At 42.0% G+C, this 15,480-nt stretch overlaps 2 protein-coding genes across 14 annotated transcripts in view; one reads left to right on the forward strand and one right to left on the reverse strand.

The window, feature by feature from the left end:
- The window catches only part of LOC146681680 (peripheral plasma membrane protein CASK-like), a 52,505-nt gene that overhangs the window by 16,198 nt on the left and 20,827 nt on the right, over nucleotides 1-15,480 (reverse strand). For 11 of the 13 annotated variants that reach the window (XM_085449559.1, XM_085449558.1, XM_085449564.1 and 8 more), the window contains exons 3-11: nucleotides 11,130-11,235; nucleotides 9,483-9,560; nucleotides 9,279-9,351; nucleotides 4,339-4,441; nucleotides 3,477-3,652; nucleotides 2,773-2,895; nucleotides 2,318-2,401; nucleotides 1,995-2,094; nucleotides 1,068-1,085 (exon numbers count right to left, since the gene is read on the reverse strand). In XM_085449559.1, coding sequence (XP_085305685.1) covers nucleotides 1,068-1,085; nucleotides 1,995-2,094; nucleotides 2,318-2,401; nucleotides 2,773-2,895; nucleotides 3,477-3,652; nucleotides 4,339-4,441; nucleotides 9,279-9,351; nucleotides 9,483-9,560; nucleotides 11,130-11,235 — 861 coding nt within the window. The remainder of the gene's footprint in view (nucleotides 1-1,067; nucleotides 1,086-1,994; nucleotides 2,095-2,317; nucleotides 2,402-2,772; nucleotides 2,896-3,476; nucleotides 3,653-4,338; nucleotides 4,442-9,278; nucleotides 9,352-9,482; nucleotides 9,561-11,129; nucleotides 11,236-15,480) is intronic. The other 2 variants (XM_085449562.1, XM_085449569.1) reach the window with 1 other exon arrangement.
- On the forward strand, nucleotides 5,769-8,173 carry LOC146681681 (putative G protein-coupled receptor 34). Its single transcript, XM_085449570.1, has 2 exons — nucleotides 5,769-6,101; nucleotides 6,579-8,173. Exon 2 carries the CDS (start codon nucleotides 6,608-6,610, stop codon nucleotides 7,880-7,882), a length of 1,275 nt encoding a protein of 424 aa, XP_085305696.1. The 5' UTR covers nucleotides 5,769-6,101; nucleotides 6,579-6,607; the 3' UTR covers nucleotides 7,883-8,173.

Raw genomic sequence — 15,480 nt, forward strand, 5'->3', positions numbered from 1 at the left:
TAAACTATGTCCTAATTATGTCCTGGGTTTAAACTATTTAATAATAAAAAAGGAAACCTCACAAAAACACTTAAGGTCATGAAAATTAATTGAAATTTAGCGATTCAATGACGCATCCACCTTATTTATCGAAAAGTATCGCTATAGGCGACACTGGCCCGTATTTACTTGTTGTCGGATCGATACCAAAATATTCAGTATCGCACACCACTACTTCCTTTCCTTGTTTAGAAACATCCATACAAGCTCATCACTGCTTGATGTGGATTTCTTTTCTTTTTTTTTTTTCCACAAGCTCACGCATGCAAAAGAATTCTGAATTTCATGTTGTTTTTATCGAAACACGCTCGGTGCGTAAAGGCCTGTACACAGCAATTAAAGGCTGATTTATTAGTGCATGAAGACAATGATGTTTAGTTTACAAATGCAGCTAGAAGTAGTCAAAAATGCTATGATAGTGTAATGAGTAATCATTTAAATGGGAACTAGTTTATTCATTTCATATTTTTATTCTTGACCTCTATCAGAGCAGCATCTAAGTTCAAGAATGACCTTTGTGTAAAAAAGATAAATAAATCTGTCTATCTAGAGCACAATAAGTGCCCTTTAGTTACCAGCATAAATTTGGGAGACAAATTGGTTTACAGGAAGCTGTGAGCACCAGTAAAAAGCAGCTCGCTCTGAAAAGTGGAGATAAAAGATCTTATTGTTAGTCAGGACACTGAGGATGCAAGCATCTTATCGTCTTTACTTTTGTTTTTGCTCACTGTACTCATCAGCACGTCTTAATCTGGTTGTCAAAGCTTCACGTTGCCACGATAATGGAGATGCATGTGTTTCATCTTCACAAGTCAAAAGGAAGCAGTCAGAATAAACACACACCAGAGCAAAATAAGTTCTTTAAAGAGGGGACAGCAGAGGAGACAGAGGGGGCAGAGGCATGGAGGGTTAATACCCACATCATTCAACACATGGGAGAAATGCAACTACAGAGCAAGTGATGTCATGGTGATATCACATCCACAATCTATGAGTGTGGAGGGGGTAAGAGGAGGGGGTATACGTACTTTCAGCAGCTAGCAGTCCTAGAGACAGCACAGCAGAAGGAGAAAACAACACCAAAGAAAGAGAAGCTGAGATTAGAGGAGGTTTAAAAGCAACTACGGCTGCAGAGAAGAACAAAAAACAAAACGCAGCTACGGCAGACAGAGAGAATCAGCAAAAGCAGCTAAATCTGGACAAAGTCTGCCGAGCTGCTGCAGGGATCTACAACGCAACACGTCTAGTCGAGCAACATGTCTGAAGCAACACAGCTGCAAAAATAAAACAGTCACCAGGAAGCATGACTGCAGCAGACTGCCAGCCTCAGCACAACGGACATACGAGTCCACGCGGCTGCAGCAGCTGCTTTTACAGCACAAATTCGGGGAAAAAATAAATAATTAAATAAATGAATAAATAAACAAAACAGGTTAATTAGGCTGATCCCGCTGATTAGCTGACACTGAAACACACTCTGTTTCTATCGTTTAGAACTGGGTCGGGTTTCGTTGTGTTGCTCAGCTCTGGCCGGCACGGCCTGCAGTCTTCTCAACAGCAGAAGTGAAAGTGTAACGCTGAGACAGGGAAGTGAGGCTGCTGTTGGGAAATGTGTTCATTAAACAGGGAAGCTGTGCACCGACAGCTGCTTTTCACAAAGACACCAGAATAGAAACCACATGAGCACAAACAGAGCTAGAAAGCAATTGTGATCATCTTCTGTTGCGCAACATGCACACACTGAACACTTTTAAAGAGGGTTTCAATAATTTAATCCATCCATTAAAATAACCTTACTGTAATCAACACCATTTCGCTGTCCTTCAGGTTATATTTGAATTAATGCAGCATGCTTTTCACTTCTTTTAGGCTCTTTGTCATGCACACAAACAATCTAATACCTGCGTCTCCCTGTTGCAAACACATTTAGAGGAAAAAGTCTGCCTGACAGTTACCTGAGGAGGTGGGATCGTCTGAGAAATCATGGAGCTCCTCAGGGGGGTCACCATAGTAGGAATTAAACTTGTGGCTGGAAACAGCAGCCAGCACTGCACCCTGGGACAGAGAGTAGGGGGTAACATGGATATTAAGTGAAATATACGTATATAAATAGATGTTATATATAAGAGTTTAAAGTGTTTAAAAGGTTGAGATGAGAGTAAAAATTCTGCCAGCAGCTTAATCTGGGTCATTAGAAACATCTGCACAGAGGGGATGTGGAGAGACTTCCTCTCACACCGAAACCTTTCCTCTTGGAGTCTAATAACACTGCGCTAACCTTCAGCTTCCTCCTGGCGTTGAACTTTCTCAGCTGCTCAACTGTTTCGGGCAGGTGGATCTTGTAGGCATACCTGTCCCTCTCCTGCATTTATTGGGAATCACAGACATAAAGATGAAGGACATTAGCGCTCGCACAGAGACAGTGAACGGATGTGAAAGCAGAGCTGTGGTTCTGAGCAAAAGGAAGTGTGCTTGAGTTAACATCAGTCAGGCCAGTGGTGTAAAGGTGAATTTGAGCTTGCGAAAACATTTACAGCAGGCAACAAATATTCACGCCCGTTTCTGGGTTTTTAAAATAGTAAAGACGATTATGAAAAAAAAAGAGGAAATCAAACAACAATAACCTCCTACAGCTGCAGAGATGTGAAGTGAGAGTATTTTTATTTGCATTCAGTTAATTTGAATGTTAGCAGTATGTGCATGTGTGTGTGAGTGTGTGTCTTGTGATCTTGCCTTCAGCCAGGGGTGGTTGAGAGCCTCATAGACAGTGATTCTCTCAGCAGGGTCAAGCATCAGCATGCGCCTCACCAGGTCCTTGGCGCTCTCAGAGATGTGAGCCCACTGGCGGGGGTTCATCTGAAACCCAGAGAAATATTCAGAAACGCGTGAAGTAGCCAGGATGGCAGCCGAATCTGGCAGTAATTAAAGATCCAAGGACAAATTACACACCATTTAATGCTTCATAAATAAACCCACATCATTTTTCTCCCCACTGTTGTGCAAAATGTTTCGGTGGTTTGCTTCATTGTTTTACAGTTTGGGTTTTTTGGCAGCAGCTTGATGGAAGATAGCAACGGTGTTGTCCATCACTCTGCACACTGCGACTGCATCTGCTACAGATTAGTGCACCAAACAGGAAACTCATACTGTGCTGAAAGCAGATAATTCATCAGACCTTTATCTTAGTTTTTTTCTGCTGATACAGTCACTTTATTCATCACCTCTCACATTCTTGTTGTGTGAGAGGAAAAGCTGAAGACACCAGGGGGGGAGAGGAAAGGCAGGCCGCAATTTGAAGTTCTGAAGTGATGTGGTAAAAGCACTGCATTCAGTTCCTGTAATCCAAGACCTCAACTTTGTATCTAACATGCACAACAGCACGGTTCAGTCTGAGCCTCAGGGCCAAAGCACAGGCCGTTTTGGCATTTAGCGCCTACCTTGTATTTTCCTTTGATGATAGCCTCAAACAAGCGCTCCTTGGTGCCGTAGAAAGGCAGGCAGCCGGACAGCAGAATGAAGAGGATCACTCCACATCCCCACACATCTACCGGTTTGCCATAAGGCTCCCTTTTCACCACCTCTGGGGCCATGAAGTGGGGCGTGCCCACTCGACCTGAGGAAAGAGATAAATTTCATACACTACGCTGATACACTTTCATGATGAACTTTTTATTATTATTTAAAAAACACATTTAAACAAGCCCGTCCCGTGCTCTTTTTTTTTAGAGCGCTGCTGCTTGGAGAATATCTCACAATCCAATATGAGAGAGTCAGCGAGGATAGCTCAGACAGTTACATGTTGTGATTCATCTAATGAGCATGTCTTTGGACTGTGGGAACAGACTAGGGCTGCTCGAGGAGACCCACATAGACCTGCTTACTCATATCCAAAATACTGCCTGGTCATTTCGCTCAATCCAGCCTAAACCACAACCAGTGAAAACCTGTTTCTAATAACGTGGCAGTTTTTATTAAGTAGGATATTTTTATTGAAACATTACAAAGAAACAAACAAATCTATTACATTTCATTATTATTAAGGTTGTGGACAGAATGTAAGCATGAGTGAGACGTACAGTAAGGGGGGAAAAACCCGACCTTTAAAAGAGACTATGGAGGTGACTGCATACGTAAGCATTAGTCTGCGTGAAGTCTGTTACCTCATTAACAAGTCGGTGCACTTTGCTGTCATTTCTGCATAAATGGTAACCACAGGTGTGGGGGAAGACCTACACTTGTTTTGTGGGCCACCTGTAATCACGGAATGCAAGAAAACCCTTGAAAAGTGTTTCACTGTACCTCCGGCTACTAAACCAGACTCTCCCAGCTGGATCGCCACTCCGAAGCCTCCGAGTTTCACTGGAGCAGAGTTCTCCTTTGAGGCCAGGAGCACACAGTGAGGCTGCACAGGAATGAAAGACACGTGTCAGCACAGTGCAAATGACGACAAGCTAATACTTGGTACAATTAGGGCCTGACTGATGCGGGACAGTCCCAGCAGACTTTAAAAATCACACTGACTTTTTTTAAAATAAAAGAGGCACAAGCACAGACACTGCAGAGCATTGCTTTGCTCTCTGTGCAAGAGTGCAAGATTCCATTATGTTCAAATGGTGGTTAGTGTACCCTGGTTTCACTTGAGCTTGCACAAATCTGACAGTGCGTTCAAAAGGAGATGCACATTTTTTGTCTCACACTTTGTGTGCTACAGAGCTCGGTGTTGACTGACTCCAGCAGTGAGCAATGGAGAACTCTGGAGGTAATTCACAAAGCTGAAGAGACCTTTTTTAACCCTCCAGTATGCTTTTTAGATTCTGGTTAATTCATTTATTTTAGAAACTTGGCAGGATACAGACAGACACGTACAGCAGGAATCAATAGCAAACATTAATATATATACAAAAACAACAGAAACACACACATTAGAGAACAAGTTGAAAAGTGCCTGGAAGTAGCACAAAGAAAGAGACTGTATGTACTTAGACTAGTGTGAAAAAGGTGACACCGAAGCTTCACCATGTAGTCACACAGGACTAGTACTGCAGGTCAGAGGCAGGTAAGAAAATATTTGCCAAGTGCCGTGATAGCTGCTGCTAAATTACAACGGCTAGTTTATTAAGGAGAAGGACATTAAGCCAACCGCGTTCACCGGTAGACTTGTAAAAACTGCTTAATCAAAATTGTTATGACATTTTACTTAATATCTAATTCACTGGACAAATAGTGCGGCGACTCGCCATGACCCAAAGCTTTCTGCGAGGAAAACTAATCAGATGATGTCAGCGGCTGATGAGCAGCGAGGACGGTGTTGCGTGGCATGTTTTCCATCACGGGTTCTGTGTCAGTGGTAATAAAACTGCTTCCCATCACAGTTTCACATATTTGTTCTTTTATAATAGTAAATCCAAGTTGCACACCTAATTTTTTTAAAAGACAACAAATGAAATGATGGGTTTCAGAGATGTGGATGCAAATTGGAAATAAAATTTGTTTAAAATGTTATCAAATGTTTGTTAAATGCAGTATTCCTCTCAGGTACATTCATCTTACTGTCCCTTTTTGTGACAGTAAGAAGACATGCACAACCATAGTGAGTGTGAAAAGTGGTGGGCTCACTTCCTGTCTTCTTATTCTTTGCAAATTTTGTAGGGGGGGTGGAGAGAGAGAGAGTACGAGAGAGACAGCGAGAGAGAGACAGCGAGAGAGAGACAGCGAGAGAGAGAGAGGGGGCCGTCTCACATCTATGAGAGAGGAGAGGCTATGAAAGAGCTTTCCAGTAAAGACTGAAGACAAGCTGAGCAGAGCAGAAGCGGTGACACAGACAAGCCTGCAGGATAAATTACTTCAGAGGTGAAAACGGCAAAAAGGCGGTGCTCAGCCAGGACTAGTTTCTTTTAACATAAAACAATTAAACTCACCTTTATTCATTTAACAAAAGCTTTAAGAGACTGATAATGGAGCAGCATTAGATGGACGGAGGAAAATACATGCAGGACTACTGTGAGCTCACACTCCTACACATTCACAGCTGTGTTGGATCTTCTATGGAAGGATTATTGATGGTGAGTGTTGCACCTTAATCCAAACATCTGTGTGTACGAGTCAGAGTGACTGTGAGCGCTTTTGCATCTGCAGCGTGCACCCCTTGGCTCCGCTCTAACACCGTGGGACTGGAATTTATGCGTTAAACAGGCATAAAACTTCTGATTAGTCATGACTCCTGCTCCCACCCGTGAAAGCTAAATCACAGTGGAACTTTGAAAAAGCTGCACAGTGTACAGAGCTTTAATTTTGTAAGGTGCCGCACCTTTTTTCAACACAAATTACTATAATTTCCACTTGATGGTGGAAAACTCACAGATCATTACTTGTGTGTGACCTTAATCTACAACCTACGTATTACTCACCTCACTGTGTATTACTCATAAAACACACAATTGCAGTTTCAGTCCGTGCACCTTGTTTTGCTGCACAGCAAGAGCTTCTTTGTATGTCTATTCAGTGAAAATAAGCTGATTTCTCCCCTTTTTTCCCCTTAGGTCCTGATGTTTAAAACTTCTGAGCCACAATGAATACGACTTTCAGGCCGGTACTCCCAACCTCTGCAGTGTTCGACACCTCTCTCCCTATATCCACGTCATCCCTCCCAGGCTACATGTCACCGTCTTCTCTTTCTCCTTTCTCCACCTCAAACTACACAGCTGTCACTTCAACCCCGATGCCTTGCTCATTTAATAATGAAAGCCTCCGTGTTCTGCAGGCGGTGGTCTATTCTCTTTTCTTCATCTTTGGACTCGTGGGTAACCTCTTTGCTTTGTGGGTCTTCCTGTTCCTGCATTCAGGCCGAAACTCAGTGCGGGTGTTCCTCATCAACTGTGCAGTGGCTGATCTGGTCTTCCTGGCATGCCTGCCCTTCAGGGTCTTCTTCCATATTAATGGAAACAAATGGGTACTGGGACCTGTGGCGTGCAAGATGGTGGGAAACCTATTTTACATGAACATGTACATGAGCATATTTCTACTCGGATTCATCAGCCTGGACAGGTACTTGAGGCTGAAGGGGAAGGGCAGAGCACGGAGAGGCCTAAGGCTGAGGCTGTGGGGGCAAAGCAAGCCGTGGAGCTGGGTGGCATGTGGAGTTCTGTGGATTGCATTCCTGGTGGGTACGATTCCCATGATTGCTGCACCAGAGGATAAGGAACACAGCGATAAGTGCTTCCAGTACAAATTGCGACAAAAAGCCTACTGGAAAGCCTACATCAACGCAGGGCTGGTGGTGATGTTCTGGTTCATCTTCATCATCCTCGTGGTTTCCTATGCCAAGATTGCCTCACGGCTGCAGCAGGTGTCACGGGACAAGCCGGACCTACCTAACGCACAGAGATACAGGAGAACCGCAAAGAAGTCCTTCTTTGTCCTCTTTCTCTTCACCATCTGCTTCGGGCCCTACCACGCCTTTCGCCCCTTCTACATCTCCTCCCAATTGAGCTCAAGCCTATCCTGTAATTACATGCAAATCATGGACTGGACCAATGAGGTGATGTTGTTATTCTCAGCCTTTAACAGTTGCTTGGATCCTGTCATGTACTTTCTGTTATCGGGCTCGGTGCGCAAAGCTGCCCTCCAAGCACTCGGACGCAGACTCGGCCACCGGCTTCTCTTCCTGAATGACGTGACATCCAACAGCTCCACCATGGATTTCAGACGGCCGTCTGTCCCTGTGGTTGTACCCAACATCGGTGTAAACACTCAGTCACTCACCCCCAGAACCAGTATGTGTGTCATCAACTCTAACCTCCGCTGCACAAGAGTGACTACGCTTCCACCTACTGGCCAACAGTGATCACAGGAGGAAAAAAAAAATCGGAGTAAAGCATTTCCATTGACAGCTTCGGTTCTAACAAATTATGCCCCCGTACATGAACCACTGTCAGAGATGGATTTTGAACCAATTTCCATTATTGGTTAAAGACAACAGATTTATGTCTGAAGACGTACTACAGCATCAGCCATGTCTTTAAAAATTTACATTTACAAGACTAATGATGATATGAAATGTGTGTGTGTGAGTGAATGTCAAGAATTTTCAGTATTAAAAAAAAAGTTTTATGGAGAAAAAATAAATTGCTGTAGACTTTAATAGAGAACTAACTTTTCTCTTTTCACACTCTTTCAGCACAGAGCACATTATATTGGCATACCTATACTGTTACAGTGGTGGATCCTCTAACAACAACCAGTGTTTCAAACAATGAGGTCAGAGTATGTAGGAGCTCAGGTTTCCTATTGCGTTAAATGCTTTGACTGTGGATCTTAACTCTGGATCCAGTGAAAGAAAAACTAATATAATTTTATTTATTAAGTGTGAATCATGCAGATTAATCGCAGTGAGTCTGCTCATGTAAGATAATCGTTTATTTACCCCAAATTTGTTTTAATTTTGAAGAAAAAAAAGTGGCTGGAATGGACAATAACCTATTTCGTCCTTTAAGCCTTTTGCTTTGCTTGAGCTCAATAGTCTGCTCTTACAAGAAGCAAACGAAAGCCAGCTTTGACCCACCATGATGATCAGCGCTTGCACTGGTTCTGCTGCTGACAGCTTTGAGCCCTGTGTGGTCAAATGGCTCAGATGGGATCAAGGGCCTGGTTCAGCACTGCTCCATATGGTCTAGTAGTGTCGGACACCTGTGTTTGAGGGTTAATCCTGTTGGAAATACTGGGGGATTCTGATTTTGCTCTAGGAATGCCTAATAAATCCACACAGTTGGGGATCTACGGCTGTAAATAAATCAAGTATTTACGTAAATATATTTCTAAAGGTGACATCTGGTCAAAACTTCATATTAATAGCACATTTAGAAATGTATTTACTCACAACTTTACTAAAATTGGTGTTCAATATTTATTTTACCGCTGTATGCTACAGCTAACACTGACGCTTGCTAAGGTGTTGGTTTGCCTAAAGGAAAAAAAAAGAGACCTCATGGTGGTTTATTCTAAAAACCACAGAGTAACTAAACTTAATATTAAAAGCGGATATCAAGGGAAACTTTCGGGTAAAGCGTGGGTCGCTTTTAGCATTTGCCTTCCCACAAGCAGTGAAGACAGCATCTTCACAGGAAGGCAGTAACACTGTGCAGTATACACTTCTGGTGTGATAAATATATTTAATAGGTTGTCCTTTGCGAGTCATGGAACATGTTCTGTGGTTTCACTAGCTTGACTGCACGAAAGCTCACCTTTACATCACGGTGAATCACATTGTTGTCATGGCAGTATCGAAGCGCCTCCAGAATCTGCCTCATGTAGTGGCTGGAGGGACAGAAAGCAGAAACAGAAGGGGGGGGGGCATCATTTAGAGCGTGCACAGAGATGTTGTGTATTTCAGGCTTTAATAATATTTGAAAATGTGAAGCCCACACTTCACAGACTGTGTCCCCTACCTGGCCACTGCTTCGCTGTACACAAACCCAGCATCAGCTCGCTTCACGATTTCAAAACACAGGTCTGCACCGTCCATACTAGAAAAAAGGAAGAAAGGTTTAGGGTGGGTATGAAATGATCTGTTTAGTAATGAGTCAGCTGAGAACTCTTTATTAGTATAGATTTAGATTTGGTTTAGATTCAGGCTACATTTGAATCATTTCAATAATCAGATGAAAGACAAAAAAAATAACAGCCGATACAATAAATTATTTTTCCTTCAAACACTTCTCATGTATAGTGCTGTAAAAAGTATTTGCCTCCTCCCGGATTTCTTTTTTGCATATTTGTCACACTTGAATGTTTCAGCTCATCAAACAAATTTTAATATTAGCCAAAGATAACCCAAGTAAATCCAGAATGCAGTTGGCCCTGTGTGAGAAAGGAAAGGAATTTTGGCCCACTCTTCTTTATAGAAGTGTTTTAATTCAGCCACACTGGAGGGTTTTCAAGCATGAACAGGCTGTTTAAGGTCATGCCATCAGATTTAAGTCTGGACTTTGCCAAGGCCACTCCAAAACCTTTGTTTTTTATCTTCAAATAAGCTAATCAGAGGTGGACTAGCTGCTGTGTTTTGGATCTGTTTCATCATAATTAAAAGCGCTCGAGCTTCACGACATGAACTGATGGTCGTACGTTCTCCTTCTGGATTTTGCAGTAGAGAGCAGAATTCATGGTTCCATCAATCACAGCAGCAAAACAGCCCGAGAGCATCACACTACCACCACCATGTTTGCCTGTTGCTATGATGATCTTTTTATAAAATGTTGTTAGTTGTACATCAGATGTAACAGGACTCAAACCTTGTGTTTTTTAGATGTTATTCTGGGGTCTTTAGTGACCTCCTTGATGAGTGGTGCACTCTTGGAGTCATTCTGGTAGGCTAGCGTCTCATTCCATTTATGGATAATGGCTGTCATTGTGGTTCGCTGGAGGCCCAAAGCCTAAGAAGTGGCTTTTGTAACTCTTTCCAGATTGATAAATGTCAGTGACTTTGTGTCTCAGCCGTGTCTTTAGATCGTTGAATGATGCTTTTTGAGAGATTTTTTTAAACCCTACTTCATTTTGTCAGACAAGTTCTATTTAAGTGATTTCTGGCAGTAATCAGGTCTTGGTGTGAGTACTGAAACTGAATTACAAAAACATAGTTAATCACAGTTAATTCATGATTTAACAAGGAAGGAAATTACTTTTCCACAGGGGCCCAAGTAGGTTTACATAGCTTTTCTTCCCCCCCCCCCCTTAAATTAAATTATTTGTTTGAAACATGCAAGTGTTAAAAGATGCAAAAATGTAAGAAATCAGGAACTGTACACTATTATACTTATGATTACATATTGCGCTGGCCTAGCGATATCTTCAAATATCACACTTTTTTTTTTCCTTTTTCTCGTCAAAGAGACCAAGAAGTCTGAAACCACAAAAACAAGGGGGTGTGAAATTACCAGTAACAGCCATCTGCCTAGTGCTGATAAAATTAGTTGGTAACTGTTTGCCTAGTGCGGTGTTGACGGTAGTTTATAAGAGAAAAGCTGCCATACATAAAACATACAAAATCCAAACCTAAAATTGGATGGGAATGTGAACTGTGTGCGCGACACACTTACAATTCAAAGACCATGTAGAGCATGCCATCGGAGCTGTAAGTCTCCAGCAGCTCCACGATGTGGGGGTGTTTCAGCATGTGGCAGATGCTCGCCTCTCGCTTCAGATCTGTGAGAAAGAAATTCAACATGGGCTATGGTGAGACACATCGAACACTTTGGATTTCATCCAGTCTAATTATACTTCCAGGTTGTGAGGTAAAATGCTAATATTTAAATGTATGCCAAGAGTCGTGTTACTGCTTCGTAGACTTTAAAGTACACCTAAAATGCTTTTCCTTATTTTCTGACATCTATTTACAGCTCCAGTGCTGGATGTCTATACTTAAAATGGAAAAAGTTTCAAATGAAGCTGACAGCATATATGCAAGTGAGTCTTCAGACTGCTCTAAAAGGTCTTTTCCCCCCGGCTCTTAGCTCTAGGTGATGTCAGTGGGAGTGGATTGGATCCCCAATATCATCATCTCATGCACAAGGTTCAGCTTGTGAGCACGGCAGCCCGCCCACAGACCTTCTGTTTGTGAGACGCATCCAATTAAAGGGAGGAGAGGAAAGCTAAAAGAGCTAAAACAGGTTGACTGAGGAGCTGCAGGATAAAAGGAAAAAAAGTTTATTTTCAACTGAATCAGGCGAAGCTGCCCTGTTAAGAGTCCAACAATTTAAACACAGAGTTGGAAATGAGCATACAAAGTTTGCTTATACAAAAACTGAAGCTTTTCATTCAGGTATTGCAAACTTTCAATATCAGATTAGCTTTTATTGTGTCCTGGGAGAAATTTACCTTGGACAAGCGAGGGAAACACATCATGTAAGATAACAGACAGATGCAAACATTAGTTTACAATTTTACCAATTATGGCACTAAATAAATTATACCCATTTCATTTACAATTTGGTATCCTGAACCTTTTTCATGAGGGCATTATAAAGCATGTGATTTTTGGTCCTAGTAACGTTCAAGTCCTGCTTTATCAGTGATATCTGAAGGGAAGATGAGGGGAGTATCCCGACTACCTTTCCGCCTACTGATGGACTTTATGCACTCAGTACTATAGGATAAATTTTCCTTCAACCTAAAGGTTTGCATTGTGAAACACATCTCCCTCTATACTATACTCACCCTATAAAACATTTAGATCCTTTATGTTTAAATGCAGTAAACGACAGAGAAACATAGAAATACCTGACTGCTCTTTTCATACCTCAGCAGACTGCCTGCCACATGACTAACTCAACACTAGGGGGAGCTGCAGAGCATTTAATTTGCCAGGCATCCTCTTCTTGATATATAGACTACAGACTAACTGATCAACAAGCTGGTCTCTACCAGAAAGAATGCACATTTGGATCACTGTCATCAACATCATGACTAATACAGATCTGCAGAAACAATTGCAACATGACTGTGGGGATTTCTTATGTTTTGACTGCCTGGATGGAAAACACGCCTACAATTAGAGGACAGACTTCTCTCTTGTGAGAAGAGCAAAGACACGTTGTCTAATAGACTGACAGACAACTGGCAGGACATGAGGTAACGACAGAGATGCAGACTGCTGAGGCGAGCTGACAGACATAATGTGCTCCTGTTGGGCTTCTCAGTCCATAAAAAGCTCATTTACACACTCCGCTCCCCATCTGTAAGTCTACTGATCTTTGTGTGTGTGAGTGTGTGCTCTCTTTGTGTCGTGACCACTATCATTATGCAATACAGAGAACCGACAGAGTCCCCACTACAGAGCCCCCTATTCTGCTCTCCCTTTGCTTCCATCATTTCCTCCTTCTCGCCCTTTTCACACCGATCTCTTGCCCGTCTCATCGAGTAGCAATTCTTGAACTTAACAATGCTGCCCACTGTCCAACGAGGAAACGGCTGATGGAGCCAGAGAGGCCTGGAACGCTCTGAATGAAGCTGATGCCGTCCACTGGCCCTTTTCCAAAGCAGGCCTCGCTTAGCCTTTGTCATGTCATGCTAATAAATTGCACTTTGAAGACTGCAGGACCATGTTGCCACACCATCTCCTGATATTCTAACTATCATATAAAACTAATGTACAGAAATCACACTAAGAAGTCATTTAGGCTTGCCCATTCGCCAAGTGTTACTTTGTCTTCACTTCTGATAAATGACTTTTTCAATATTTAACATGTCTAACAAATAATACTGCAAATTGAACTACTGTATTTCCCCCCCAACAATTCAATACCTGTAAGTTTTTATGGTCATTGCGAGCCATCTACATCTGTCTTTTACTCAATACTCCAGACTCTTAATTATCGTATTCATCTTTTATTCATTCCACCTCTCTCACGTGTTTCGCACAGAAATACATTTGTATAGAAATCCAAATATTTGTTGCGTTAGCTCGAAGCTCAGCCCAGCCTGCAGCTCTGTCTCCTTTTCACTCGGATTTATGCTGACACGGAGTCTTTCTTAATAAGCTAAGGTATGTGGTCTCATGAAATCACTCTGGCTGCACTCCAGTTTTTCACATTGCCACTCCGAGTGGCCGACTTGCAGATTAAAAAAAGTTTTTAAAAAATGCTTAGGTTTACCAAATTTAAGGTGAAACTTTTACTGTGATCGACTCTTTGGGGGCTCACCTTAGCCTGACTGGTTTTCTTGTAGGGCGCTTGGTCCCATGATCCAAACAAATGTTTATGTAATTTGTTTTATATGGTAACCCACATAGACAAACAGGCAAATGTATAACCCTCATCCTCACACTGATAACAACTGATAATCACCAGGTCTGTAAAAGCCTGAACATTTATAGCAACGCAATGATCAATTAACTAATTAACTGAGTGACAAAACTACTCTGCAAAGCTTGAATAATGAATTAACAGTTCAAGTCTAATTAAGCAAAAACACCAGAAAACTCTGGAATTGTATAACATTTGACAGACTGCATGATTTAAAAAAAAAAAAAAAAAAAAAAAAAAGTTAGTATGTGCGCCCATGAAAAACATCAAATCTTTTCTATCAGTGCTTTATACCTGATTCTGCTACTGTGTTGTTTGCTGCCATTTATTGCAAACAAGGTATGTTGGCATTTTAACAATTTCTTTATTTAACAATATTATTTTTTATTTATTTTTATGCTGGTCCTCCGCTCACACACTGCTGTGGGACGCATACCATTCTCCAACAGTCAAACATCAGGACTGCAGGCAGGCCTTTCCATCCTCTCCACTCCCAAATCCCAAATCCTGGAAGCAATCTCTGATAAACCCCGCTCTGTGAGGGTGAGCGTTGTCATCTTAGAGGAAAGACCAGATTTGTTTTTTTCATGGGCGCAACCCACAAACTCAACTCTGCTGCTCAACCCACAAATGTGTTTTTCTTACAGATGCAGCACCATTTAAGGCCAAACAAACAGGCTTTCCAATGGTACGGCACCTTTTAACAGAATAAAAAAAGGACAATTATCACGCAGCCTTCTGAATGTGCTTTAAATGATTTTATACTCTGAAGCTGTTTTAAATTGTTATTGATACCGACGTCTATCTAACAGTATTAACCACCCACAGCCCTTAAAACCTTCCCCTCAATATCTGCTACGGATTCGATCTCTTGCTGCCTAGCACAGTATATCCCCACATTTGTGAAATGAGCTGCTCTCTGTTTATCGCAATATGAAAAAGCATACAATGTAATATTGTTGGCATTCCTAGAAATGCATCATGTGACACGAGAGCCTCTGTAACAAGTCATGCGCCAAAGCCCCAACCTTTAACGTATTGGAAGAATTCGACATCCCTATCATCACATTTGGAAGTCTGTTCATTTTTGTGCCATTCCTGGTGAAAGCGACCACATGGTGAAGCATGTGTGAAGTGACTCAAGAGATTTAAAAAATAAAAAAGATGCTTTGAAATATTTCTGAGGTAAGAGAAACTCTTAAATGTGGGTGGTTTATGTTTTCAGATGAATACAATTAGCACAAAAATAACCTGGGTGTAAGTTCTGGTTTGGGAAACCTTGGTGTAACACTCCGATTTTTCCTCTGTCTCCTCCCTCGGGTCATTTCCTTTTCCTGCTGTTATTGGCTGCCAGAATAATCTCTGGCTGGGGCATCACAGATGGCCCATAGTGAATGCCAATACTACCACCAACACACACACACCTGTGATTTTTGTCTCAATCCCTCACTCCCCACCCTGACACACACACACACACACACACACACACACACACACACACACACAATGACAAAACCCAAACCCACATGGTGAGACAAGGCATGCATGGAGCATCTCACAAAATGTGAGCCTATCACACCCTAAACCAACACACGACACATGCAGTTCCAAGATATTACTCATCTGGGTGCAGTGTATGCAACATTAT

The sequence above is a fragment of the Copadichromis virginalis genome, linkage group LG23, assembly GCF_057382275.1.
Source record: "Copadichromis virginalis isolate Kocher_CV1m ecotype Utaka linkage group LG23, C_Virginalis_male_GT1.1, whole genome shotgun sequence".
NCBI lineage: Eukaryota > Metazoa > Chordata > Actinopteri > Cichliformes > Cichlidae > Copadichromis > Copadichromis virginalis.